General features: G+C 53.4%; 2 protein-coding genes across 2 annotated transcripts; both read right to left on the reverse strand.

Moving 5' to 3' along the window:
• Positions 1 to 491: 491 nt before the first annotated feature.
• On the reverse strand, positions 492 to 11818 carry LOC148053924 (EF-hand calcium-binding domain-containing protein 12-like). The gene is made up of 15 exons (XM_087772250.1): positions 11716 to 11818; positions 11259 to 11320; positions 10728 to 10887; positions 9473 to 9729; positions 8562 to 8635; positions 7828 to 7922; positions 6883 to 7000; positions 6087 to 6195; positions 4665 to 4922; positions 4330 to 4524; positions 3434 to 3587; positions 2720 to 2946; positions 1664 to 1877; positions 1403 to 1568; positions 492 to 654 (listed from the first exon to the last, which is right to left on the reverse strand). Exons 1-15 carry the CDS (start codon positions 11816 to 11818, stop codon positions 492 to 494), a joined length of 2355 nt encoding a protein of 784 aa, XP_087628376.1.
• A 1626-nt stretch (positions 11819 to 13444) lies between these two features.
• On the reverse strand, positions 13445 to 25441 carry LOC148053925 (EF-hand calcium-binding domain-containing protein 12-like). The gene is made up of 15 exons (XM_087772245.1): positions 24690 to 25441; positions 24233 to 24294; positions 23703 to 23862; positions 22442 to 22698; positions 21531 to 21604; positions 20797 to 20891; positions 19844 to 19961; positions 19048 to 19156; positions 17620 to 17877; positions 17285 to 17479; positions 16388 to 16541; positions 15674 to 15900; positions 14617 to 14830; positions 14356 to 14521; positions 13445 to 13607 (listed from the first exon to the last, which is right to left on the reverse strand). The coding sequence occupies exons 1-15, from the start codon at positions 24790 to 24792 to the stop codon at positions 13445 to 13447; spliced, it is 2355 nt and encodes a 784-aa protein (XP_087628371.1). The 5' UTR covers positions 24793 to 25441.
• Between the last annotated feature and the right edge of the window lie 812 nt (positions 25442 to 26253).

Below are 26253 nucleotides of genomic sequence, written 5' to 3' on the forward strand. Positions count from 1 at the left end.
CGGAAGATCACGTGCTGTACGGAAAGAGTTAAGGGTCGACCCTCCCTTGTCTCCGCCCCTTATAACATGACACACCTACTGCTGGGGGTATAAAGCCCGGGTCAGCTGGAGATCCGGGGGGATATAACCTTGATATGTAATGAACGGTAAAGAACGCTACACGTGGCGCGGTGAATTCTTCTTCAAAATGCAGGACAGAAACATTTCTTTGGGAAAGGGATGGCGTTTCAAGGGCTCCCTCAGGTGGGAAACGTCTCACAAGCCACGTTTCCCTCCCACACCTTCAGCTTGAGCATAGGCTCTCTATTTAACACGTTTATTTTATCCAGAAGCTGGGCCCGGATCCCCCGAGCTGACCGAGGGATCACAAAGCTGTGCACGCATCTCCTGCTGCTTGGAGAAGAGCTTCAGGTGGAGCTGGTCTTCTGGAAGGCAGTGTCTCCAGATGCCAAGTGTCCCGGCTCGCTGAGGAGCTAGCTGCAGTCAGGGCTTTAGATGCCACGGTAGACGGGCTTGGTTGGATGAACGTAGCTGAACAAGGCGTGTGCCCTGTCGTGCTGCTTGTCAGGAAAGTAAAGGCAGAGCTTGTCCAGGAGGTGACCAGGCCAGAACTTGTTGTCGCTCGACTTTTGCGTCTTACTCCTCTGAAGATGGCTGTTAAAAAAGGGGGGGGGAAGGGAATAAGAGAAAAAAAAATAAGAGAGAATAGCGTGCTTCACAGAAATGAAATTCTGGGCAGTTTCACTGCTTCTCTTAGTAAGGGCAAAAGTGAGCCTGACAAGAACCAGCTCTCCAGGCTTCCAGGCCCTGGGAAGCTCTGCCAGACTTGGGCAGACCGTGTCGGTCCTTATCAGACATGACTGACGCTGGAAATGCCAGCTTGTGAAGCTATCTGACGAGCTGGTACGTTGCCCATCACTGAATTATCTAAACCCTTCAACTGAGATAAACAAAGAAGATTGTGCTCTGCTTTGCAATGTTGTTTTCTCTCCAAAAGCTTCTCCAGCCATCCAAAGCTCGGCTCTTCAGGCCCGTCTTTCTTCCACAAGAATGAACATTCTGTGAGGGGATTTCAGACAAGTGTTGGGTCGGTCTGAGGAGAAGCTTTGTCACCTCTGTGGTTCAGAGCACAGAGCTAGTCCCAGCTAGTCTGCAGGGCTCCTGCCAGACCCCACAAACTGCTCACCCCTGCAACCCAATGGCTTAGGTAAAGCACGGGAGCGGGCGTGCAGCTGAGAAGAGGATCTGCCTCTTCACGGTCGCTCGCTGCTCCCTTGCAGCATCCTAATGGTTCGCTCCAGTACCTTGGTACTGCCTCTGACCCCGTGGGGACTGAGCGCAGAGCGGTGACACACAGCGGGGCAGCAGGAGGGGCCTGATCTTAAGCCCTCTCTGAACAAACCTATTTTCCGCCTCCTTGGCCTGGCTTCCAGATGCAGTTCCTGGTCTGGAGGTGCTGCCAGATGACAGAGCATCAGCACGTCCTGTGCTGTAGTATCCTCCGGGCTGCCTGAGCTTCCTAATGTCTCCTCCCTCCTTGATGATCTTGTCTCCTGGATGCAGCAGGCCTGTTGACAAAGTGCACAGAGAAAACAGTCATGGGAAGAGACGTGAACTTGCCCGATTTAGTGCATTCACCTCAGGCCCTTGGTCTTTGCTTTACCTTCCTGCAGCGTTGGGTCGGCGATGGGAACATTGAGCTCTTTGCACAGCTCGGAGCTCTTCAGATAGCTCACGACGGCATTCCTGCGATATCGGTTAACCAGTTCTCCCAAGTCAGCCTCTAAAGTTGACGGCAGGCAGTGCTCATCAACGGGGCCATCCCCAGATCTCACCATCCGGCACTTTTCTTTCCATTCTATCGGGCTGTCTTTGTTCTGCAAGCAAAGGGCAGGTCCCGATTAGCATTTAGGGAGGCCCTGGAGTTGCTGCATTCCCTTCAGAGAAGCTACAGGCAGGGCTTCATCGCAACAGTGTGGACAAACAGGAGTCGGCAGCCTGCAATGGGATGACAGGGACAGGCCCTCCTCTGGGAGTGCGATTCCCGTCCCGAGCTGGGTCCTCAGACAGATACCCCCCGGCGGGCTTAGCAGGAGTGCAGCACAGCAGGCACAGGCGTGCCTCAGGTGAAAAAAGTCTTGCAGTCACCTCCTCGTTTCTGATTGTGTCAGGGAGCCAGAGGCTGTCCCCACAGCCGGTGACTGTGGGGCAGCACGTTGGCAAGAGGAGGTAGCCCTGGATTCTGCCAGAGTTCATCCAACCCAAGATGCTCCAAAGAAAACGTTTGGGAGGGAGGGAGGGAGTGTTATGTTTCCACTGGACCGTCTTGCACTGAGCCTCGCAACTGAACAGGACAAAGCGCTTATCAGCACCTTAAGGGACAAATCACAGCCTGGTGGCTAGGTCGACTAGCTGATCAGAAGACGACTCTGTCCCCAGACACAGCAACTGCTTCAACTTCTCCTCCTTCCTCTTCTTCTTGCCAGTTACCCAGAAAAAGTTCTCTCACCAGAGCGTTCAGAAGCCAAACCAAGTCTTTGAGACGGCTTGTGGCACCTCAGCTGCAAGGCACCATGTGGTCAAGGGACTACTGGGAAGCTAATACGCACAACGACCCTTGCCCTTTCCTTTCCTGCTGCGCTGCCCTCTAAACCACCCCACATTCGCCAAGGCATGCAGGTGCGCTTGTTCTCCTGCCACATACACACATACACACTACCTTCTTCTGCCGTCTCCTCTCTCTTGACACTTTTCCAATCTCTTCCATTTCGTCACAGCTCAGGTGTCGTCGTTCTGGCTGGGTGTCGAGTGGTGGAACTTCCAAGCGTATTAACTTTCTTTCGGGCTTGGTAGGAGCACGAGGCTTCATCTGTCTGGCCGTGTCCCCAGCAGAAGGTGGACAAGGGGCAGTTTTGCAGGTGGCTTTTTGGAACCGAGCTTCTACACCTAGGATAGATTAAAAACCAACCAAACAAAAAGCCCAGAGAAGCCACGTTAGAGCGTAGGAGAAAGGAGCATCTGATCCCTGTTTAAGACAAAAGGGGTTGGCATGTTGTGCTGGTTGGAACTCCCAAGAGAGCTTACTGAAGAATAAGCTCTTCTGAATGGGTGCTTTCCAGCTGCCACCAACAGCTGGAGAAAGAGTCTGCTTTGGGTGGGCTGCATGATGAATGCTAGCAAGCAAAATCCAGTACAGGATGCTAAACCACAGCGTTCAGACTTTGATCCCAACCTGAAAGACTGGATAACCGGTCTCCTGCAGTTGGGCTGACTACAGTACTGCACAACCCCCAGATCCTTTGGCTTTTCCCTAGAAGGCTCCTTCTGGCCACTCCGTTCCAGGCCAATGGACTCAAGAAGCCGTATTCTGGACCCACTTTGGCATTTCCTGTCTGTATGGAGACGCTTTCCCAACCTGGTGCTCTCCTCTCACCTGGTTTGGTCTCTTGGAATTCTCTTTTCCTCATTTCCAGCCACTGCTTTTGACACTCCATCAGATCGTTGGGGCTTATGTAATTCCCCGGTGTTAAGGAAGTCAAGAAGACGACCACGTCCTCCAGATCCTCGTTGCTGATGGGAACTCGGGTCTGGCAACCAAAACAGAAAATGACAGTGGGATCACCAAAAGATCAAGGCTTGCCCCAGAGTAGGAGGGCCGACCTTGCTGTTGTTCCAGATGCTTTTGCAGGGAAGCAGGGCACAAAGGCAACCTGCTGAGGTTTCCTGGGCTTTATCAAGCGTTCACAACTCGACCGGTCTTCTGCTGCCCCCTGCAGAGCTCTCGGCTTTTACTGTGCCAATCTTCCCAGGTTTCAGGAAGATATTTTGGCTCGGACTAGAATGTCAGCTAACATCTGAACTGCTAAACCCTAAGAAACCTGAACGTGCTCTTCACAGCTCTGTAATGCTGCGGCCTGTGGAAAGCGAGGCCCAGCGCGAGCCGTGCTGTGCAAAGACGTACTGAAAGGCAGTGCAGTGGGGAGATGTAGGAGCCCGGTGGGGGAAAGACCAAGTATCAACGCTGGGCAACTCGATGCCGGTTCAGGGTCTACAGCAGGATCCTGACAGCCACATTACTGAGCAGTGACTGTCTTCCGAGTCTGTCAGGCAAGGGGTTTCTTCACTCCCTTCTGGGCCTTGCTCTAGGGGCATCTCTGCAGCTTTCCCTTCCCTTTGCCCTTCACCTTTTCACAGGTTGTGGGAGCCATTCTCTGAGAGCGAGGCAAGCGAAAACGCCCCTTGCTGAAGCTCCTCCATTTGCTCTGGCTTGGCATGCCGGAAAACAGGGCAGAGTTGCAGCTGTTTGTCATTTTTCTGCTCCCTACGTACCTCCTGGATGACTCTGATGAATTCTGCTCTCGTCATCTTCTTACCCTCCATACCGGCCGCCTTGAATACATCCACCATCTGCAGCCGCTGTTTGTGCAGGAGGTTATGCAGCGTGACCAGAGCCTGGGGGTATGGTGCACAAACCAGGGGAACGCCACCCTTCTTCCGGGGCGGGCTGCTCTTTGGTGGTGAGCGCTGAAAAGGATTAGAAAATACCCTGAGATCGCCATTATCCAGGATCACCCTGCCCGTCAACGTGGCGTCAGCTGCGGTAAAGCAGCGTCACTCTACTGATTTCACCGCAGACGCTATTTCCCATGCACTTCCATACTTACGTCCAGGCTGTCGGTCATGGCTGATTTGACAGCAGCCATCCTCTCCGCTCTGCGTGCCTTTATTCTTTGCCAGTATCTTTGCTCTTGATTGCTGCGGGAAGGTTTGTGAGCCAGCCATTTTTCAATGTTCCCTAAGCTTTCCAGCTCAGCTCGAAACTGCTTCCTCGCCTGAGTCCAAGCCTCTGCCGTTTGTAGACCCTCTTCTGTACCAGAGGTGGTCTCCGGGAAGCTGAGGCTATCTTCTTCCTCCTGGGGCAGCTGCAAGGCAGACAAATGACAGAGATCTGTGGCCCGAGTTGCTTTCAAAGAGGGAGAAGCTGGTCTTGCCACAGGTGGAGCAAAAATAATGAATACATAGTTCTCCAACGGTGTCATTGGAAACCATGCTCCAAGACCACTTCTGGCTCCACGTTAGTCAAGCCCTCGATCACATCCTCCCTGCTCACGCTGGTACTTTACAGGACAACAGATGTGCTTCTTGGAGAATCGAGAGCTGGCGTCTACCATGTCGGCCTGCTTCATGCTTATGAAGAACGGCCGGAGTGCTCTCCGTGCTGCTTGGAGAGACGGCTCTCTCCCTCCACGCCGCCGGCTGGCGCTGGCTCAAGCCATGTGACTGGGAGAGCTCCTGCTCGAGCTCCAGAGCCGGCGCCTGGGCAGAGGTGGCCTCCTTTCCAGGGACGGAGCAGGCCCACTGATGCCCTGGCCGTCTGCTCGTTTTGCCCCTTGGCCTCTACTGGCAATTCCTCCCTCACAGCAGCGAGCAGGCGAGAATGCAAACCACAGCCACCCGCCCTGCTCTTTGGACGGAGCGATGCTGCTGGGACTTGGAGACCTTCCCAACTCACTGCCACCCCAACCAGAAGAAGGCTGCTCTGTTGATACACCCATACCTGGGCCCTCCGCATCTTGTCGCTTTCTCTCCCAGCTTGCTGTTGAGGCGATTTTGGCAAGATGACCCCTCCTGCTTTTCGGTTCTCTTCTTTCTCCTTCCTTTTGGCCATGGATGCCTCCAGCTTTCTTCTACTGTTCATCCCAAACACAGACTCTCCTTTCTACAGGAGCCCAGAAATGCAATAGCAGCGGTTAGTCTCCTCTGTCCTGTCCTTTCCCCCCCCCCCCCAAATAATGCTCTTCTCTCTCTCATCTTCCCTTTTTTCCCAGTTTCTGGGGAAAACCAGAAAGCCCGTCTGTTATGACCAAGGAACTAAGTCATCAAAGAGCTACTTTTTGAAAAGGGCTACAGTTCCTTTTCTGAGACGAACCAAAAGAGGTGATTGACTGGAAAAAGGAGCCACAGCAAGAGACCTGCTCAGAATGGGTATCTGCGTATTTTTTTATGCACCTATTTCTCCTAAGATATCCCCACTTGATGGTCTACAATCAAGTGACACAACAATTGCCTCAATCCATATCACGTACCTGTCCCATCTGACTGTGTTCTTCGGAAGTAGGCGATGGCAATTCAGGGCTCTCGACAGGAGTTTCTTTGTTCTGCCTTCCTTCTGGGCCTGCACGTTGTGCCAACAGTCTGAAAATACACACCGGGGTGAGGGGGTAGGAGCGCAGGAACAGTTCCTTCTCCATCCTGTGCTCACGCTGCTCCCCTGCTTTGGCAGCAGAGCGAGCTCTCTTCCCCCAGCTGTCTTCCCCTCCACAGAGACAGGGATAACCCTGAGATATAATGCTCAGCTGTGCCACCAAGGAAATCAAGGAGATGAGCTTTTGCCATAAGGAAGGCTCTGGGACGCGCAGCCTGCTGTGGCCCTCTTGATGGGACAACAAGAGGATCTGCATCCTGAGCAATGACGGGCACCTGGAGATACTGCTATCCCCCTCCTGGCCATTACACCGACCACTGCACAGCAGCCCCAAATACTGTGGGACTTGCCATCCAGCAAGGAAATGCACTGCGTGGTGACGTGTGTTACCAGCCCTTCTGAGCTAATGCAAACACCGCGTCCAAAGGAAACAGGGACACAGGTTTCTAGAGAGCCTGGGCAGGCTCCGTCCCTGAAGGCTTTGAAGACAAGACTGGAGAGAGTCCGGAGTAGCCTGGTCTGGCCTCAGCTCAGAGCTGACTCTGCTTGGAGCAGCTGGTTGGACTAGGACCTCCCGAGAGCCCTTCCAACCTCTGTTATTGTATGAGCCTATAAAACATCCCGCACAATCACTAGAGCACAACGCCACTCTAACTCGAGTCCTTTCAGAGCCTCACCTGCCATGAGGCTCTGTTCCCTCCGTCTCCTCCTCTGCTTCTTCCTCCACCTTAGCTCTGGCTAAATGGTGTGGACAAAGGCCCCTTCGCAGGCGGTCTAAAGTGCGATGAACAGCCGCTGCAAGCATGAAAGGAGAAGACCTCTCAGGACAGGCAGGGGGAGGCACAGATCTGCTCTGCGATGTTAGAAGCTGTTTGAGGCCTCACGGGGATTCCTCCGGAGACCCGTTTTCTTGGAGGGAGATCTTAAGCCCTTCCTGACACCAGCCCTTGGTCCTGTTCAACCCTCGAGAGCCACATGATTGTCTTCGGTCCAAATCAGACAGATCTTGGTGCTTACCAATCTCTTCTGGGGGAACAATTTCTTGGCGTTGCATACGTGTTCGGTATACAAAAATTTGCTATCATGGCGCATTCAACTCCAACACGTTCTAGCTCGGATGTCCCTGAGGAATTTAGGGCAAGGAGCTAGACTTCCCAGCTTCAAAAGAGAAGTGAGGTCTCGGCACAGCTTAGCAGCCTTTGCACAGCTGTTCTCGACAGGGTATTTCTCATCGAATCACACCGCCGTGATGCCAAGAGACAGGCCAACCCCCCAGTCTCCCACAACTCAAGGCAGAGTTGGTGATTCACAGTGCCGATGGACTTGCCCAAACATTTACTCCCTCCTGCACAAACAAGCTCGCAAAATGGAAGAGGAACACTCCAGGGCATGGAGCGCAGGGGCAAAACATACTTGAGCACCCTCAACTGCAGTTGGTGGGGCTGAGCCCTCCTGGGATCTGGCTCCAAAAGGAGTCCCTTGACATTTACCAGGAGGGGTAAATAGAGGCACGCAGGGTGCCTCTGCCATCCCAGGCATCTCTTGTAGCCTGGGCCCCAAACACCCACTGCTACTGAAGACACGCAAAGGCACAAAGGCCAGGAATCAGTCACTGACATCACCTGATATTCCCATGCTGCTCAAAGCACTCTCGAATTCTGCAAGTGTGCCTTCGTCCGTGAGAGAAGCTCTTCGAGGCACTGCCTTCATCTCAAACCTGCAGACAGGAAGAAGGCACCATTCTGAGAAAAGGGCTCCTTTGCCGGATGAACGTCAAGGTATCTCTACAGAGTCAGCCCCACGTCCTAGGCTATTAAGGGAACCACCGAGCAGTGCTGGCTTCAGGAACGGCTCAGCAGCCCCTCGCTAGACAGAGGTTTTGGGTTTTTGCCTCAGGCCTCCTGTGCCATCGTGAGCCCAGAAGGTGTTTCGGAGATACTTTGATGTATGCGAGTGTCACAGAAGGCACGGAAACATCACAGGCAGAGGACCTGCGTGCACCTGCTCTTTGATCCACCCTCTAAGAGAAGCTTTCCATGTTCTATTCAAAACAATGGCAATATCAGGATCTTATTTCTGTTAAATGTTTGGGCAGTCTCTACCAATGGAAAGAGAATGGGCAGATGAAACGTCAGGAGGGTTGCCTAAATTCCTCTGCCTAGCAAACCAGTTCCCTCTGATGGGAGTAATGGTAAAATGCAAACCACAATCAGTAACGGAGGATGCGTAACTCCAGGCTAAGCAAAAGCACGGATGAAATTAACTGCAAAGCAGTCATTTGACCGAGCGCAACCGAACACGAGCTCAGCACATCTGCGCTTGGTCAGGCAAGGGCTGCAGGAACAAATATACTCACTGTGGAAACCGGTAGACACGGCCAAAAGAGCTCGGCGAGAGAGCGACTTCTTTGTCTGATAGGACCCATTTCTTCTGCAACAGGGACAGAAACATCTGCCGTGACTCCAGGGAAATGAACTCAATGCTCACAAGGGCCTTTCCATAGCTCCAAGAATTAGAGGCCTCTCAGCAAGCTTCTGGCCAAGCGCTTCAGCCCCTTGCTTAAAGGGGCTGCACAGCGCATCCTCTGCTAGGGCGAGGAACGTCGCCAGCCTTTTTGCAAGGACAAGAGTTGATGGCGTCAGGCAGGAGACTCCTTGTTTCCCAGGGAAGAAGTCAATGGAGGCAAACACAAGGGAAGGCCCATTACGAGCCTGGGTGCCTGGCTGCTGGTTGCCATGAGGTGGCTTGCTTTAACTATTGCGGAACCGAGAGCAAATGGTTCCGAGCCGGTTGTAGCCCCCCGAGTCCTTCCAAAGACTTCCAAAGAGTCTGCACGCCTCTGCAGCGTGGAGGAACCCAGCCACCGGCTCCTTCTCTTCCATCAGGCCGGCAGAACGGCACCAGTAGCGTGCCAGCAGCCACGAGGGGCTGGTCTCAGCGAGGCCTTGGTGTCTCTGCGCCTCAGCCTCATGTCCGAAGCCTGGGGTGAACATCATCACCCCTGCCCTTGCTTTGGCCTCTTTCCTATTTACAGCAAGGCCTTTCCAGGGCTTTCCCTTGCCCAGCAAAAGCAGTACTGCATACCTTCCCAGCACCCTTGAGCCACAGCAAAGAAAAGCAAGAAACTACAGAAAGCTTTCCTTGCTACAGACCATGCCTAGCCCAAGGGACCCAGCAGGTTACAGCTGGCCAGCAGGGCTCACTTCCCCAGTCCTTTGATGGGGCGGCAAACCCACTCTAAGTAGCACTGGAAAACAATAAACTTACAGCGAGCAACTTCTCCACCACGTAGGTAGACTTGTTGAGGCTTAGTAACAAGTCTTCGCAAAATGCCATTGTCACTTGTTTCCCCCGGATAGCAAGAGTGCCGACATCCTCTAAAATGAAGTCCGTGTCCCCTCTGTTTCTTAGGATGAAGTAGAAAAAGTTCAGGGTCTCCTGCATACAGTTCTGCACGACTTCCTCAGAATAGGGCACGTCCGAGAGGATCTTCTTGTAGCTCACTGACACTTCCTTCATCTCGTCTGGAATAGAGGAGGAAGACTGTAACTCAGACAGCAGTTGAGCAGACTCAAATGAAGTGCCAGCAGCTCTCAGGTAAAATACATTGCTATAGCACCGTCTGGGCTAACCGCCTGGTGCAGCTCCTTAAAGGAGCTGGCGTAGGCCCCTCCTCAAGTTAATGTCAAATCACTCCATGAACGGATGTGCCAAGCCGCAGCCAAAATTCCCTGAACAGAAAGAGGAGCCCAGGACCTCGGCCATCTGTGCCCGAGGACCTCGGCCACCTGTGTCCACACTGCGCAGGAGGGCAGGACGAGGTGGGAAGAATGGGGCTGGTTCCCATGGGAAGAGCAGAGGGTGCCGGGCCACGGAGCTGAGCCCACACGTAGCGCACTCCTGCTCTGGGCAGGCTTGGATATAAACACAAATAAACCGCCAAGCTCTTAGGCACAGGCACAGGCCCCATCGATGGCACGCTGCAGATACAGCAACAGCAGCAGTGGTCAGAAAGGGCAGCAAATCTGGCCATCGGCAGGTTTCTGTGCTAGCTCTCCTTTCCATTTCCCGTTCAAGGCTCTCTACAGCCCACTTTGACCCACTTCTCTGCATAAAAGTAGCCCTAAGGGCCTGTGGGCCTTTGCCTCAACAAGGTGCGGTGCGGTGCAAGAACAAAGCGTCGGCATCAGTTCAACGGCTTTACGGTAAACGGTTCCCGTAAGCGACCGTCAGCCAGCAGGCATCCTGCACATCAATAAATACGGCTGGCCCAAAGCAGTTGCTAAAGCAGATCCCGGAGAGACGGTCTAACTTTGTACAGCCTTAATAAAAACTTGTCCAAAGAAATGGTCCCTTTCGAGGCATTGCGACTTGGTGGGCTGTTTGTGGCATCCCACGCAGGTTGTTCTCAGGGCCTTCTGAAGGCCTCTGATGCGTCCATCATCACTTCTAAACGGCAACCAGCGTAAACCCCAAAGGTACGGACCTAGGGGAAAACAAAGGCGCTCACTGCTCTTCTTACCAGGAACAGGTACAGAAGCATGTTGCAGCTCACGGATCCGTGCAACAGTCCCGGACAGCGAAAGCAGAGGTCTCTGAAACGTGAGCTCCTTGCCATTTTCAAAAGAGAGCCATTTTTGAATATGAAATGTCCCCAGTCCTGCTATGCTGACAGCCTGAGGCTGGAAAAAGAAGAGAAGGGCAAGCATTTGTAGGGTGAAAAAAAACGTGAGGACTTGTGAGAGCTTGCAAGGGGGGTGCCTCGTGCCCTGCCGTCTCCTGGCACGGAACGCTTCTGCACACCTCAACCAGATTTTTATTTCTGTATTTATATGTTGCATATATAGGAAATATATATTTTAGGTTCCTTTTTTTTAAATTTTATTTATTTATTTTTTGTCTCTCAATTTACAGAGGAGCTGGTCTTTGGCACATTTGTGGCAAATCTGTAAATCGCAATGCAGTTCTGGGAAGAACAACGGCACTTGTGGGCACAGGGCTGCCGGGAGCCCTGAAACCACCTGGGCGAGGGGCGGTCGGGGTAGGATCCCACCTTTGTCTGCAGGAGCTGTTCCCGAACATGCTTAGACACGCTGCTCCAAATAGTAACGACATCTGGAAAGCAAGGGAAAGACACGTCAAGCTCTAAGTCAGCCAGCTCACGGCCCATCGGCACACCCGTAGACAAGGAGACGGCAGATGCAAGTGTGCTCCACCACGCCTCACATCTATCGGTGACGCGGGCCGAATCTTTGACTGGCCTCAGCCGCCTCCCAACAGGACATCTTTCCCTTCGGAGCCAGATCCCTGAGTGCGACCCCCTGCTGAGGGAAACCCGTCCGTGGGACTTCCACCACGGCAAGGGCAGGGTGCTGTGTGCACCGGACTCTGCGGGGCTCAAGGTGTCCTTAGGGGCCTCCCCCGCAGGGACGAACCCCACCTCCCACAGCAATTCGCGCTGTTCATCTTGCCTGCAGCGCTGCTCATCAGAGAGCTCCCAAAGGCCTTACCGTTGACAGAAAGCTTCTTGAGGGTGGGAAACGTGACCGTGCTGCAGCTGTCAGCCTTGCTGCAGAGCTCGATCTTGGTGATCAGCGCTTCCAGGTTTCTCATGTTCTTGCTTTGGGTCAGCGCGTGAGGCTGATTCAGGGAAGGATCTGGATGTCTCCTACTGGAAACACCCCCTCTCCGATGTCCTCGCCTGGGACTCGATGATCTTGGGACTTTTCCAACCTTAGCGATGATTCTATGATTCTCTCGATGATTCTAGGATTCTATGGAACAGCTGTCCCACCGCCTCCCTGTGTCCTCTGCGTCTCCGAGGTACAGGAGAGACTTCTCCCGTCCCCTGGACATGAGAGCTCGCCGAGGCCTCGCAGGGGAGTGAAGGCAGGGTCTGGTGTGCGGGGTTATGATGAGGAGGGGCTCTGTGACACGGGCTGGCGTCACAGAGGGACGCCCCCACATCACCCCCACGCCCGCTGACCCGGCCAGGTGTGGTCCTGCAGCGAGAAGGGGGCTGCTCCCTAAAACACACCCCCAATCCTCACTCCCCGAGGGGGGCCTGGGGCAGGGAGAGCCTCCAAGATGCCACCAAATGACAGAAACGGGGCACAGAATCACACGATCACGCCCTGTTTGAGGTCGGAAGGGACCTCTGGAGCTCCTCTGTTCCAACCCCCCTGCTCAAGCAGGGCCACCGCTTTTTTTCCAGCTGAACCGGTGGTGCTTACACCATAAAGGACATCCCATTTTCCTCCCTCCTCTTCAGTACTGAGTATTGCGACCACGACATGGATATCACTTCATCTCTGTGTAGGAATGAGTGAGATTGTGTTTGACTTTGACGAGATGCAGCTGTGCCCTTGAGGCTTGTTACAAACAAGTTTGTGAAACTTAGAGGCAGAAAAATCAGGATGAGATTGGATACATCCCTGAAAGAGGAATTTGCGTGCCCCAGCTTGAAGAACCAACAAGTAACGCTGAAGAGACGCGTGGACGAAAGAGAGTAGCCAATGAAATGGGTTTTGCTTGCTCGTGAACACTAGATCTTATTATAAAAGGGATAGATAGTAAAAATAAAGTGTCTTTGCTTGAACTCATATGCAGAGTCCGTGTCTCATTCCCTTCATCTCTGTGCATTGTTGATGGAATTGTAGACGGGCTTTGAAGCATTACAGATCAGTTTCGCTGTCTGAAAATCCTGTATGTGGTGTCTGGAGGCAGGACTAGGTGGCAGAGGGAATTCCAGCTGGCCTGGCTCTAGCTGGTAGCTTGTCGTCTGGTGGTGCTCCCCCCGGTAGGTACCTCTCACAAAATGCTTCAGCTCCCTTTTCTGACAGCCCAGCTGTTTGATGCTCAGGTTTGCCCGCTGGCTATCCCTGGCAGCTACGCCATGGTTTGCTTGCCCGTGGCGTGCTGAATTCTTCTTCAAAATGCAGGACAGAAACATTTCTTTGGGAAAGGGATGGCGTTTCAAGGGCTCCCTCAGGTGGGAAACGTCTCACAAGCCACGTTTCCCTCCCACACCTTCAGCTTGAGCATAGGCTCTTTATTTAACACGTTTATTTTATCCAGAATCTGGGCCCGGATCCCCCGAGCTGACCGAGGGATCACAAAGCTGTGCACGCATCTCCTGCTGCTTGGAGAAGAGCTTCAGGTGGAGCTGGTCTTCTGGAAGGCAGTGTCTCCAGATGCCAAGTGTCCCGGCTCGCTGAGGAGCTAGCTGCAGTCAGGGCTTTAGATGCCACGGTAGACGGGCTTGGTTGGATGAACGTAGCTGAACAAGGCGTGTGCCCTGTCGTGCTGCTTGTCAGGAAAGTAAAGGCAGAGCTTGTCCAGGAGGTGACCAGGCCAGAACTTGTTGTCGCTCGACTTTTGCGTCTTACTCCTCTGAAGATGGCTGTTAAAAAAGGGGGGGGGAAGGGAATAAGAGAAAAAAAAATAAGAGAGAATAGCGTGCTTCACAGAAATGAAATTCTGGGCAGTTTCACTGCTTCTCTTAGTAAGGGCAAAAGTGAGCCTGACAAGAACCAGCTCTCCAGGCTTCCAGGCCCTGGGAAGCTCTGCCAGACTTGGGCAGACCGTGTCGGTCCTTATCAGACATGACTGACGCTGGAAATGCCAGCTTGTGAAGCTATCTGACGAGCTGGTACGTTGCCCATCACTGTCGTATCTAAACCCTTCAACTGAGTTAAACAAAGAAGATTGTGCTCTGCTTTGCAATGTTGTTTTCTCTCCAAAAGCTTCTCCAGCCATCCAAAGCTCGGCTCTTCAGGCCCGTCTTTCTTCCACAAGAATGAACATTCTGTGAGGGGATTTCAGACAAGTGTTGGGTCGGTCTGAGGAGAAGCTTTGTCACCTCTGTGGTTCAGAGCACAGAGCTAGTCCCAGCTAGTCTGCAGGGCTCCTGCCAGACCCCACAAACTGCTCACCCCTGCAACCCAATGGCTTAGGTAAAGCACGGGAGCGGGCGTGCAGCTGAGAAGAGGATCTGCCTCTTCACGGTCGCTCGCTGCTCCCTTGCAGCATCCTAATGGTTCGCTCCAGTACCTTGGTACTGCCTCTGACCCCGTGGGGACTGAGCGCAGAGCGGTGACACACAGCGGGGCAGCAGGAGGGGCCTGATCTTAAGCCCTCTCTGAACAAACCTATTTTCCGCCTCCTTGGCCTGGCTTCCAGATGCAGTTCCTGGTCTGGAGGTGCTGCCAGATGACAGAGCATCAGCACGTCCTGTGCTGTAGTATCCTCCGGGCTGCCTGAGCTTCCTAATGTCTCCTCCCTCCTTGATGATCTTGTCTCCTGGATGCAGCAGGCCTGTTGACAAAGTGCACAGAGAAAACAGTCATGGGAAGAGACGTGAACTTGCCCGATTTAGTGCATTCACCTCAGGCCCTTGGTCTTTGCTTTACCTTCCTGCAGCGTTGGGTCGGCGATGGGAACATTGAGCTCTTTGCACAGCTCGGAGCTCTTCAGATAGCTCACGACGGCATTCCTGCGATATCGGTTAACCAGTTCTCCCAAGTCAGCCTCTAAAGTTGACGGCAGGCAGTGCTCATCAACGGGGCCATCCCCAGATCTCACCATCCGGCACTTTTCTTTCCATTCTATCGGGCTGTCTTTGTTCTGCAAGCAAAGGGCAGGTCCCGATTAGCATTTAGGGAGGCCCTGGAGTTGCTGCATTCCCTTCAGAGAAGCTACAGGCAGGGCTTCATCGCAACAGTGTGGACAAACAGGAGTCGGCAGCCTGCAATGGGATGACAGGGACAGGCCCTCCTCTGGGAGTGCGATTCCCGTCCCGAGCTGGGTCCTCAGACAGATACCCCCCGGCGGGCTTAGCAGGAGTGCAGCACAGCAGGCACAGGCGTGCCTCAGGTGAAAAAAGTCTTGCAGTCACCTCCTCGTTTCTGATTGTGTCAGGGAGCCAGAGGCTGTCCCCACAGCCGGTGACTGTGGGGCAGCACGTTGGCAAGAGGAGGTAGCCCTGGATTCTGCCAGAGTTCATCCAACCCAAGATGCTCCAAAGAAAACGTTTGGGAGGGAGGGAGGGAGTGTTATGTTTCCACTGGACCGTCTTGCACTGAGCCTCGCAACTGAACAGGACAAAGCGCTTATCAGCACCTTAAGGGACAAATCACAGCCTGGTGGCTAGGTCGACTAGCTGATCAGAAGACGACTCTGTCCCCAGACACAGCAACTGCTTCAACTTCTCCTCCTTCCTCTTCTTCTTGCCAGTTACCCAGAAAAAGTTCTCTCACCAGAGCGTTCAGAAGCCAAACCAAGTCTTTGAGACGGCTTGTGGCACCTCAGCTGCAAGGCACCATGTGGTCAAGGGACTACTGGGAAGCTAATACGCACAACGACCCCTTGCCCTTTCCTTTCCTGCTGCGCTGCCCTCTAAACCACCCCACATTCGCCAAGGCATGCAGGTGCGCTTGTTCTCCTGCCACATACACACATACACACTACCTTCTTCTGCCGTCTCCTCTCTCTTGACACTTTTCCAATCTCTTCCATTTCGTCACAGCTCAGGTGTCGTCGTTCTGGCTGGGTGTCGAGTGGTGGAACTTCCAAGCGTATTAACTTTCTTTCGGGCTTGGTAGGAGCACGAGGCTTCATCTGTCTGGCCGTGTCCCCAGCAGAAGGTGGACAAGGGGCAGTTTTGCAGGTGGCTTTTTGGAACCGAGCTTCTACACCTAGGATAGATTAAAAACCAACCAAACAAAAAGCCCAGAGAAGCCACGTTAGAGCGTAGGAGAAAGGAGCATCTGATCCCTGTTTAAGACAAAAGGGGTTGGCATGTTGTGCTGGTTGGAACTCCCAAGAGAGCTTACTGAAGAACAAGCTCTTCTGAATGGGTGCTTTCCAGCTGCCACCAACAGCTGGAGAAAGAGTCTGCTTTGGGTGGGCTGCATGATGAATGCTAGCAAGCAAAATCCAGTACAGGATGCTAAACCACAGCGTTCAGACTTTGATCCCAACCTGAAAGACTGGATAACCGGTCTCCTGCAGTTGGGCTGACTACAGTACTGCACAACCCCCGGATCCTTCGGCTTTTCCCTAGAAGGCTCCTTCTGGCCACTCCGTTCCAGGCCAATGGACTCAAGAAGCCGTATTCTGGACCCACTTTGGCATTTCCTGTCTGTATGGAGACGCTTTCCCAACCTGGTGCTCTCCTCTCACCTGGTTTGGTCTCTTGGAATTCTCTTTTCCTCATTTCCAGCCACTGCTTTTGACACTCCATCAGATCGTTGGGGCTTATGTAATTCCCCGGTGTTAAGGAAGTCAAGAAGACGACCACGTCCTCCAGATCCTCGTTGCTGATGGGAACTCGGGTCTGGCAACCAAAACAGAAAATGACAGTGGGATCACCAAAAGATCAAGGCTTGCCCCAGAGTAGGAGGTCCGAGCTTTGCTGTTGTTCCAGATGCTTTTGCAGGGAAGCAGGGCACAAAGGCAACCTGCTGAGGTTTCCTGGGCTTTATCAAGCGTTCACAACTCGACCGGTCTTCTGCTGCCCCCTGCAGAGCTCTCGGCTTTTACTGTGCCAATCTTCCCAGGTTTCAGGAAGATATTTTGGCTCGGACTAGAATGTCAGCTAACATCTGAACTGCTAAACCCTAAGAAACCTGAACGTGCTCTTCACAGCTCTGTAATGCTGCGGCCTGTGGAAAGCGAGGCCCAGCGCGAGCCGTGCTGTGCAAAGACGTACTGAAAGGCAGTGCAGTGGGGAGATGTAGGAGCCCGGTGGGGGAAAGACCAAGTATCAACGCTGGGCAACTCGATGCCGGTTCAGGGTCTACAGCAGGATCCTGACAGCCACATTGCTGAGCAGTGACTGTCTTCCGAGTCTGTCAGGCAAGGGGTTTCTTCACTCCCTTCTGGGCCTTGCTCTAGGGGCATCTCTGCAGCTTTCCCTTCCCTTTGCCCTTCACCTTTTCACAGGTTGTGGGAGCCATTCTCTGAGAGCGAGGCAAGCGAAAACGCCCCTTGCTGAAGCTCCTCCATTTGCTCTGGCTTGGCATGCCGGAAAACAGGGCAGAGTTGCAGCTGTTTGTCATTTTTCTGCTCCCTACGTACCTCCTGGATGACTCTGATGAATTCTGCTCTCGTCATCTTCTTACCCTCCATACCGGCCGCCTTGAATACATCCACCATCTGCAGCCGCTGTTTGTGCAGGAGGTTATGCAGCGTGACCAGAGCCTGGGGGTATGGTGCACAAACCAGGGGAACGCCACCCTTCTTCCGGGGCGGGCTGCTCTTTGGTGGTGAGCGCTGAAAAGGATTAGAAAATACCCTGAGATCGCCATTATCCAGGATCACCCTGCCCGTCAACGTGGCGTCAGCTGTGGTAAAGCAGCGTCACTCTACTGATTTCACCGCAGACGCTATTTCCCATGCACTTCCATACTTACGTCCAGGCTGTCGGTCACGGCTGATTTGACAGCAGCCATCCTCTCCGCTCTGCGTGCCTTTATTCTTTGCCAGTATCTTTGCTCTTGATTGCTGCGGGAAGGTTTGTGAGCCAGCCATTTTTCAATGTTCCCTAAGCTTTCCAGCTCAGCTCGAAACTGCTTCCTCGCCTGAGTCCAAGCCTCTGCCGTTTGTAGACCCTCTTCTGTACCAGAGGTGGTCTCCGGGAAGCTGAGGCTATCTTCTTCCTCCTGGGGCAGCTGCAAGGCAGACAAATGACAGAGATCTGTGGCCCGAGTTGCTTTCAAAGAGGGAGAAGCTGGTCTTGCCACAGGTGGAGCAAAAATAATGAATACATAGTTCTCCAACGGTGTCATTGGAAACCATGCTCCAAGACCACTTCTGGCTCCACGTTAGTCAAGCCCTCGATCACATCCTCCCTGCTCACGCTGGTACTTTACAGGACAACAGATGTGCTTCTTGGAGAATCGAGAGCTGGCGTCTACCATGTCGGCCTGCTTCATGCTTATGAAGAACGGCCGGAGTGCTCTCCGTGCTGCTTGGAGAGACGGCTCTCTCCCTCCACGCCGCCGGCTGGCGCTGGCTCAAGCCGTGTGACTGGGAGAGCTCCTGCTCGAGCTCCAGAGCCGGCGCCTGGGCAGAGGTGGCCTCCTTTCCAGGGACGGAGCAGGCCCACTGATGCCCTGGCCGTCTGCTCGTTTTGCCCCTTGGCCTCTACTGGCAATTCCTCCCTCACAGCAGCGAGCAGGCGAGAATGCAAACCACAGCCACCCGCCCTGCTCTTTGGATGGAGCGATGCTGCTGGGACTTGGAGACCTTCCCAACTCACTGCCACCCCAACCAGAAGAAGGCTGCTCTGTTGATACACCCATACCTGGGCCCTCCGCATCTTGTCGCTTTCTCTCCCAGCTTGCTGTTGAGGCGATTTTGGCAAGATGACCCCTCCTGCTTTTCGGTTCTCTTCTTTCTCCTTCCTTTTGGCCATGGATGCCTCCAGCTTTCTTCTACTGTTCATCCCAAACACAGACTCTCCTTTCTACAGGAACCCAGAAATGCAATAGCAGCGGTTAGTCTCCTCTGTCCTGTCCTTTCCCCCCCCCACCCCCCCCCAAATAATGCTCTTCCCTCTCTCATCTTCCCTTTTTTCCCAGTTTCTGGGGAAAACCAGAAAGCCCGTCTGTTATGACCAAGGAACTAAGTCATCAAAGAGCTACTTTTTGAAAAGGGCTACAGTTCCTTTTCTGAGACGAACCAAAAGAGGTGATTGACTGGAAAAAGGAGCCACAGCAAGAGACCTGCTCAGAATGGGTATCTGCGTATTTTTTTATGCACCTATTTCTCCTAAGATATCCCCACTTGATGGTCTACAATCAAGTGACACAACAATTGCCTCAATCCACATCACGTACCTGTCCCATCTGACTGTGTTCTTCGGAAGTAGGCGATGGCAATTCAGGGCTCTCGACAGGAGTTTCTTTGTGCTGCCTTCCTTCTGGGCCTGCACGTTGTGCCAACAGTCTGAAAATACACACCGGGGTGAGGGGGTGGGAGCGCAGGAACAGTTCCTTCTCCATCCTGTGCTCACGCTGCTCCCCTGCTTTGGCAGCAGAGCGAGCTCTCTTCCCCCAGCTGTCTTCCCCTCCACAGAGACAGGGATAACCCTGAGATATAATGCTCAGCTGTGCCACCAAGGAAATCAAGGAGATGAGCTTTTGCCATAAGGAAGGCTCCGGGACGCGCAGCCTGCTGTGGCCCTCTTGATGGGACAACAAGAGGATCTGCATCCTGAGCAATGACGGGCACCTGGAGATACTGCTATCCCCCTCCTGGCCATTACACCGACCACTGCACAGCAGCCCCAAATACTGTGGGACTTGCCATCCAGCAAGGAAATGCACTGCGTGGTGACGTGTGTTACCAGCCCTTCTGAGCTAATGCAAACACCGCGTCCAAAGGAAACAGGGACACAGGTTTCTAGAGAGCCTGGGCAGGCTCCGTCCCTGAAGGCTTTGAAGACAAGACTGGAGAGAGTCCGGAGTAGCCTGGTCTGGCCTCAGCTCAGAGCTGACTCTGCTTGGAGCAGCTGGTTGGACTAGGACCTCCCGAGAGCCCTTCCAACCTCTGTTATTGTATGAGCCTATAAAACATCCCGCACAATCACTAGAGCACAACGCCACTCTAACTCGAGTCCTTTCAGAGCCTCACCTGCCATGAGGCTCTGTTCCCTCCGTCTCCTCCTCTGCTTCTTCCTCCACCTTAGCTCTGGCTAAATGGTGTGGACAAAGGCCCCTTCGCAGGCGGTCTAAAGTGCGATGAACAGCCGCTGCAAGCATGAAAGGAGAAGACCTCTCAGGACAGGCAGGGGGAGGCACAGATCTGCTCTGCGATGTTAGAAGCTGTTTGAGGCCTCACGGGGATTCCTCCGGAGACCCGTTTTCTTGGAGGGAGATCTTAAGCCCTTCCTGACACCAGCCCTTGGTCCTGTTCAACCCTCGAGAGCCACATTATTCTCTTCGGTCTGAATCAGACAGATCTTGGCGCTTACCAATCTCTTCTGGGGGAACAATTTCTTGGCGTTGCATACGTGTTCGGTATACAAAAATTTGCTATCATGGCGCATTCAACTCCAACACGTTCTAGCTCGGATGTCCCTGAGGAATTTAGGGCAAGGAGCTAGACTTCCCAGCTTCAAAAGAGAAGTGAGGTCTCGGCACAGCTTAGCAGCCTTTGCACAGCTGTTCTCGACAGGGTATTTCTCATCGAATCACACCGCCGTGATGCCAAGAGACAGGCCAACCCCCCAGTCTCCCACAACTCAAGGCAGAGTTGGTGATTCACAGTGCCGATGGACTTGCCCAAACATTTACTCCCTCCTGCACAAACAAGCTCGCAAAATGGAAGAGGAACACTCCAGGGCATGGAGCGCAGGGGCAAAACATACTTGAGCACCCTCAACTGCAGTTGGTGGGGCTGAGCCCTCCTGGGATCTGGCTCCAAAAGGAGTCCCTTGACATTTACCAGGAGGGGTAAATAGAGGCACGCAGGGTGCCTCTGCCATCCCAGGCATCTCTTGTAGCCTGGGCCCCAAACACCCACTGCTACTGAAGACACGCAAAGGCGCAAAGGCACAAAGGCCAGGAATCAGTCACTGACATCACCTGATATTCCCATGCTGCTCAAAGCACTCTCGAATTCTGCAAGTGTGCCTTCGTCCGTGAGAGAAGCTCTTCGAGGCACTGCCTTCATCTCAAACCTGCAGACAGGAAGAAGGCACCATTCTGAGAAAAGGGCTCCTTTGCCGGATGAACGTCAAGGTATCTCTACAGAGTCAGCCCCACGTCCTAGGCTATTAAGGGAACCACCGAGCAGTGCTGGCTTCAGGAACGGCTCAGCAGCCCCTCGCTAGACAGAGGTTTTGGGTTTTTGCCTCAGGCCTCCTGTGCCATCGTGAGCCCAGAAGGTGTTTCGGAGATACTTTGATGTATGCGAGTGTCACAGAAGGCACGGAAACATCACAGGCAGAGGACCTGCGTGCACCTGCTCTTTGATCCACCCTCTAAGAGAAGCTTTCCATGTTCTATTCAAAACAATGGCAATATCAGGATCTTATTTCTGTTAAATGTTTGGGCAGTCTCTACCAATGGAAAGAGAATGGGCAGATGAAACGTCAGGAGGGTTGCCTAAATTCCTCTGCCTAGCAAACCAGTTCCCTCTGATGGGAGTAATGGTAAAATGCAAACCACAATCAGTAACGGAGGATGCGTAACTCCAGGCTAAGCAAAAGCACGGATGAAATTAACTGCAAAGCAGTCATTTGACCGAGCGCAACCGAACACGAGCTCAGCACATCTGCGCTTGGTCAGGCAAGGGCTGCAGGAACAAATATACTCACTGTGGAAACCGGTAGACACGGCCAAAAGAGCTCGGCGAGAGAGCGACTTCTTTGTCCGATAGGACCCATTTCTTCTGCAACAGGGACAGAAACATCTGCCGTGACTCCAGGGAAATGAACTCAATGCTCACAAGGGCCTTTCCATAGCTCCAAGAATTAGAGGCCTCTCAGCAAGCTTCTGGCCAAGCGCTTCAGCCCCTTGCTTAAAGGGGCTGCACAGCGCATCCTCTGCTAGGGCGAGGAACGTCGCCAGCCTTTTTGCAAGGACAAGAGTTGATGGCGTCAGGCAGGAGACTCCTTGTTTCCCAGGGAAGAAGTCAATGGAGGCAAACACAAGGGAAGGCCCATTACGAGCCTGGGTGCCTGGCTGCTGGTTGCCATGAGGTGGCTTGCTTTAACTATTGCGGAACCGAGAGCAAATGGTTCTGAGCCGGTTGTAGCCCCCCGAGTCCTTCCAAAGACTTCCAAAGAGTCTGCACGCCTCTGCAGCGTGGAGGAACCCAGCCACCGGCTCCTTCTCTTCCATCAGGCCGGCAGAACGGCACCAGTAGCGTGCCAGCAGCCACGAGGGGCTGGTCTCAGCGAGGCCTTGGTGTCTCTGCGCCTCAGCCTCATGTCCGAAGCCTGGGGTGAACATCATCACCCCTGCCCTTGCTTTGGCCTCTTTCCTATTTACAGCAAGGCCTTTCCAGGGCTTTCCCTTGCCCAGCAAAAGCAGTACTGCATACCTTCCCAGCACCCTTGAGCCACAGCAAAGAAAAGCAAGAAACTACAGAAAGCTTTCCTTGCTACAGACCATGCCTAGCCCAAGGGACCCAGCAGGTTACAGCTGGCCAGCAGGGCTCACTTCCCCAGTCCTTTGATGGGGCGGCAAACCCACTCTAAGTAGCACTGGAAAACAATAAACTTACAGCGAGCAACTTCTCCACCACGTAGGTAGACTTGTTGAGGCTTAGTAACAAGTCTTCGCAAAATGCCATTGTCACTTGTTTCCCCCGGATAGCAAGAGTGCCGACATCCTCTAAAATGAAGTCCGTGTCCCCTCTGTTTCTTAGGATGAAGTAGAAAAAGTTCAGGGTCTCCTGCATACAGTTCTGCACGACTTCCTCAGAATAGGGCACGTCCGAGAGGATCTTCTTGTAGCTCACTGACACTTCCTTCATCTCGTCTGGAATAGAGGAGGAAGACTGTAACTCAGACAGCAGTTGAGCAGACTCAAATGAAGTGCCAGCAGCTCTCAGGTAAAATACATTGCTATAGCACCGTCTGGGCTAACCGCCTGGTGCAGCTCCTTAAAGGAGCTGGCGTAGGCCCCTCCTCAAGTTAATGTCAAATCACTCCATGAACGGATGTGCCAAGCCGCAGCCAAAATTCCCTGAACAGAAAGAGGAGCCCAGGACCTCGGCCATCTGTGCCCGAGGACCTCGGCCACCTGTGTCCACACTGCGCAGGAGGGCAGGACGAGGTGGGAAGAATGGGGCTGGTTCCCATGGGAAGAGCAGAGGGTGCCGGGCCACGGAGCTGAGCCCACACGTAGCGCACTCCTGCTCTGGGCAGGCTTGGATATAAACACAAATAAACCGCCAAGCTCTTAGGCACAGGCACAGGCCCCATCGATGGCACGCTGCAGATACAGCAACAGCAGCAGTGGTCAGAAAGGGCAGCAAATCTGGCCATCGGCAGGTTTCTGTGCTAGCTCTCCTTTCCATTTCCCGTTCAAGGCTCTCTACAGCCCACTTTGACCCACTTCTCTGCATAAAAGTAGCCCTAAGGGCCTGTGGGCCTTTGCCTCAACAAGGTGCGGTGCGGTGCGGTGCAAGAACAAAGCGTCGGCATCAGTTCAACGGCTTTACGGTAAACGGTTCCCGTAAGCGACCGTCAGCCAGCAGGCATCCTGCACATCAATAAATACGGCTGGCCCAAAGCAGTTGCTAAAGCAGATCCCGGAGAGACGGTCTAACTTTGTACAGCCTTAATAAAAACTTGTCCAAAGAAATGGTCCCTTTCGAGGCATTGCGACATTGGTGGGCTGTTTGTGGCATCCCACGCAGGTTGTTCTCAGGGCCTTCTGAAGGCCTCTGATGCGTCCATCATCACTTCTAAACGGCAACCAGCGTAAACCCCAAAGGTACGGACCTAGGGGAAAACAAAGGCGCTCACTGCTCTTCTTACCAGGAACAGGTACAGAAGCATGTTGCAGCTCACGGATCCGTGCAACAGTCCCGGACAGCGAAAGCAGAGGTCTCCGAAACGTGAGCTCCTTGCCATTTTCAAAAGAGAGCCATTTTTGAATATGAAATGTCCCCAGTCCTGCTATGCTGACAGCCTGAGGCTGGAAAAAGAAGAGAAGGGCAAGCATTTGTAGGTTGAAAAAAAACGTGAGGACTTGTGAGAGCTTGCAAGGGGGTGCCTCGTGCCCTGCCGTCTCCTGGCACGGAACGCTTCTGCACACCTCAACCAGATTTTTATTTCTGTATTTATATGTTGCATATATAGGAAATATATATTTTAGGTTCCTTTTTTTTAAATTTTATTTATTTATTTTTTGTCTCTCAATTTACAGAGGAGCTGGTCTTTGGCACATTTGTGGCAAATCTGTAAATCGCAATGCAGTTCTGGGAAGAACAACGGCACTTGTGGGCACAGGGCTGCCGGGAGCCCTGAAACCACCTGGGCGAGGGGCGGTCGGGGTAGGATCCCACCTTTGTCTGCAGGAGCTGTTCCCGAACATGCTTAGACACGCTGCTCCAAATAGTAACGACATCTGGAAAGCAAGGGAAAGACACGTCAAGCTCTAAGTCAGCCAGCTCACGGCCCATCGGCACACCCGTAGACAAGGAGACGGCAGATGCAAGTGTGCTCCACCACGCCTCACATCTATCGGTGACGCGGGCCGAATCTTTGACTGGCCTCAGCCGCCTCCCAACAGGACATCTTTCCCTTCGGAGCCAGATCCCTGAGTGCGACCCCCTGCTGAGGGAAACCCGTCCGTGGGACTTCCACCACGGCAAGGGCAGGGTGCTGTGTGCACCGGACTCTGCGGGGCTCAAGGTGTCCTTAGGGGCCTCCCCCGCAGGGACGAACCCCACCTCCCACAGCAATTCGCGCTGTTCATCTTGCCTGCAGCGCTGCTCATCAGAGAGCTCCCAAAGGCCTTACCGTTGACAGAAAGCTTCTTGAGGGTGGGAAACGTGACCGTGCTGCAGCTGTCAGCCTTGCTGCAGAGCTCGATCTTGGTGATCAGCGCTTCCAGGTTTCTCATGTTCTTGCTTTGGGTCAGCGCGTGAGGCTGATTCAGGGAAGGATCTGGATGTCTCCTACTGGAAACACCCCCTCTCCGATGTCCTCGCCTGGGACTCGATGATCCTGGGACTTTTCCAACCTTAGCGATGATTCTATGATTCTCTCGATGATTCTAGGATTCTATGGAACAGCTGTCCCACCGCCTCCCTGTGTCCTCTGCGTCTCCGAGGTACAGGAGAGACTTCTCCCGTCCCCTGGACATGAGAGCTCGCCGAGGCCTCGCAGGGGAGTGAAGGCAGGGTCTGGTGTGCGGGGTTATGATGAGGAGGGGCTCTGTGACACGGGCTGGCGTCACAGAGGGACGCCCCCACATCACCCCCACGCCCGCTGACCCGGCCAGGTGTGGTCCTGCAGCGAGAAGGGGGCTGCTCCCTAAAACACACCCCCAATCCTCACTCCCCGAGGGGGGCCTGGGGCAGGGAGAGCCTCCGAGATGCCACCAAATGACAGAAATGGGGCACAGAATCACACGATCACGCCCTGTTTGAGGTCGGAAGGGACCTCTGGAGCTCCTCTGTTCCAACCCCCCTGCTCAAGCAGGGCCACCGCTTTTTTTCCAGCTGAACCGGTGGTGCTTACACCATAAAGGACATCCCATTTTCCTCCCTCCTCTTCAGTACTGAGTATTGCGACCACGACATGGATATCACTTCATCTCTGTGTAGGAATGAGTGAGATTGTGTTTGACTTTGACGAGATGCAGCGGTGGCCTTGAGGCTTGTTACAGGTTGGCAGGAATGCAGCGGTGCCCTTGAGGCTTGTTACAAACAAGTTTGTGAAACTTAGAGGCAGAAAAATCAGGATGAGATTGGATACATCCCTGAAAGAGGAATTTGCGTGCCCCAGCTTGAAGAACCAACAAGTAACGCTGAAGAGACGCGTGGACGAAAGAGAGTAGCCAATGAAATGGGTTTTGCTTACTCGTGAACACTAGATCTTATTATAAAAGGGATAGACAGTAAAAATAAAGTGTCTTTGCTTGTCTTCACCTGAACTCATATGCAGAGTCCGTGTCTCATTCCCTTCATCTCTGTGCATTGTTGATGGAATTGTAGACGGGCTTTGAAGCATTACAGATCAGTTTCGCTGTCTGAAAATCCTGTATGTGGTGTCTGGAGGCAGGACTAGGTGGCAGAGGGAATTCCAGCTGGCCTGGCTCTAGCTGGTAGCTTGTCGTCTGGTGGTGCTCCCCCCGGTAGGTACCTCTCACAAAATGCTTCAGCTCCCTTTTCCGACAGCCCAGCTGTTTGATGCTCAGGTTTGCCCGCTGGCTATCCCTGGCAGCTACGCCATGGTTTGCTTGCCCGTGGTGTGCTGAATTCTTCTTCAAAATGCAGGACGGAAACATTTCTTTGGGAAAGGGATGGTGTTTCAAGGGCTCCCTCAGGTGAGAAACGTCTCACAAGCCACGTTTCCCTCC

Source organism: Nipponia nippon, unplaced genomic scaffold, assembly GCF_047370975.1.
Source record: "Nipponia nippon isolate SJK-2023a ecotype South Korea unplaced genomic scaffold, ASM4737097v1 scaffold_36, whole genome shotgun sequence".
Classification (NCBI taxonomy): domain Eukaryota; kingdom Metazoa; phylum Chordata; class Aves; order Pelecaniformes; family Threskiornithidae; genus Nipponia; species Nipponia nippon.